The sequence below is a fragment of the Sinocyclocheilus grahami genome, unplaced genomic scaffold (assembly GCF_001515645.1).
Source record: "Sinocyclocheilus grahami isolate Dianchi unplaced genomic scaffold, SAMN03320097.WGS_v1.1 scaffold30169.1, whole genome shotgun sequence".
Lineage (NCBI taxonomy): Eukaryota > Metazoa > Chordata > Actinopteri > Cypriniformes > Cyprinidae > Sinocyclocheilus > Sinocyclocheilus grahami.
In genome coordinates, this window is record NW_015521025.1 from 1,325 (window position 1) to 2,445 (window position 1,121).

Genomic DNA, 1,121 nt, shown 5'->3' on the forward strand with positions numbered 1-1,121 from the left:
TAGAAGAGAAGAATGAAGTTCAGGGCAAAGGCGATGAACAAAGCCAGGAAACGAAGGTTGTAGAAGTTACGGGACAAACAGTTCTGTAGATTGAAGTGGAGATTAACAGCATATCAAAACCCGCAAAACGTAACTAAACCTGGAACTAAAACTCAACGATTCAACTCAAATTTAGAAGAAATTATTTTTTTTCCTACCATGAATTTATTTCTTTGAACATCCAACTCATTCCAGAGCTCAAATCCTGCTCCCTTGACGGATTTCTTTTCCTTTTTGGCTTTAGTGGCTTTCTCAGGTTTTGTTTCTTCTGGTGTGGCCTCAGGCTTGACCTCTGCTTCCTTCTCAGCCTTCTCTCCATTCTCAGTGCTGTTACACATGGAAGATGGTCATTGAAATGGTAAATACGTCTAGAAAAACAACAAAGAATCTAACAGAAACACTAAAATGTCCTGTTTTCCCTTCATTTGGGAGTCACTCACTCTGCTTTCTCAGGCTCAGGAGGAGGTTCTTCAATAGCAGGAGGTTGTTCAGGTCCTGCTTCTTCTGGTTGCTGCAGCATAAAAAAACAAGGACCAACATGACACATACAAATAAAAGTCTTTGTGTAGAAGATTGGTGAAGGAACACAGGGAATCCAGCTAAATAAACACCATACCATTTTCTTCTTCAGTAATGGAGTGCCCTCTGGAGTTGGCGGTTCCACAGGGGTCGTGTCACCCATATCTCCAAGTCCACCTGGTGTATCGATACCAGGAATCTTCCCACCGTCTTTTTCTTGGATGTCCTCATCCTCCTCCTCTCCCCCTCCTATTTCCATTGAGTCTGTTATCCCTCCTGTATCTTGCTCTTCTCTGCCCCTTGGTTCTCCCGGTAGGTCTCCATGCACCTCATCCTGCGTGGGATCCGGCATGCTGGCCAGCAACTCCGTCACGGTGATGTTCTTGGCCCCTTCAACTAAACCACCTCCAAAAAGTGTATGCCAGATGAGCAGGAAGAAACCTTTACACACACTGTAAATGAAATAGAGGATGCCCATGAGGATTGTCCATAGGAAGGTAGCAAGCTTGACCACAATGTCCTTGATGGTCATCTTCCTGAGCCTACGGTACTGTCTGCGAATA

The 1,121-nt window shown here is 44.6% G+C and overlaps 1 protein-coding gene across 1 annotated transcript in view; it reads right to left on the reverse strand.

The window, feature by feature from the left end:
* Nucleotides 1-1,115, reverse strand: part of LOC107580296 (ryanodine receptor 1-like) — a gene marked incomplete at its 3' end in the record, with an annotated part of 2,436 nt that extends 1,321 nt beyond the window's left edge. Inside the window, exons 1-4 of the mRNA XM_016266019.1 lie at nucleotides 656-1,115; nucleotides 480-550; nucleotides 198-366; nucleotides 1-83 (exon numbers count right to left, since the gene is read on the reverse strand). Of these exons, the coding sequence (XP_016121505.1) occupies nucleotides 1-83; nucleotides 198-366; nucleotides 480-550; nucleotides 656-1,090 (758 nt within the window). The remainder of the gene's footprint in view (nucleotides 84-197; nucleotides 367-479; nucleotides 551-655) is intronic.
* Between the last annotated feature and the right edge of the window lie 6 nt (nucleotides 1,116-1,121).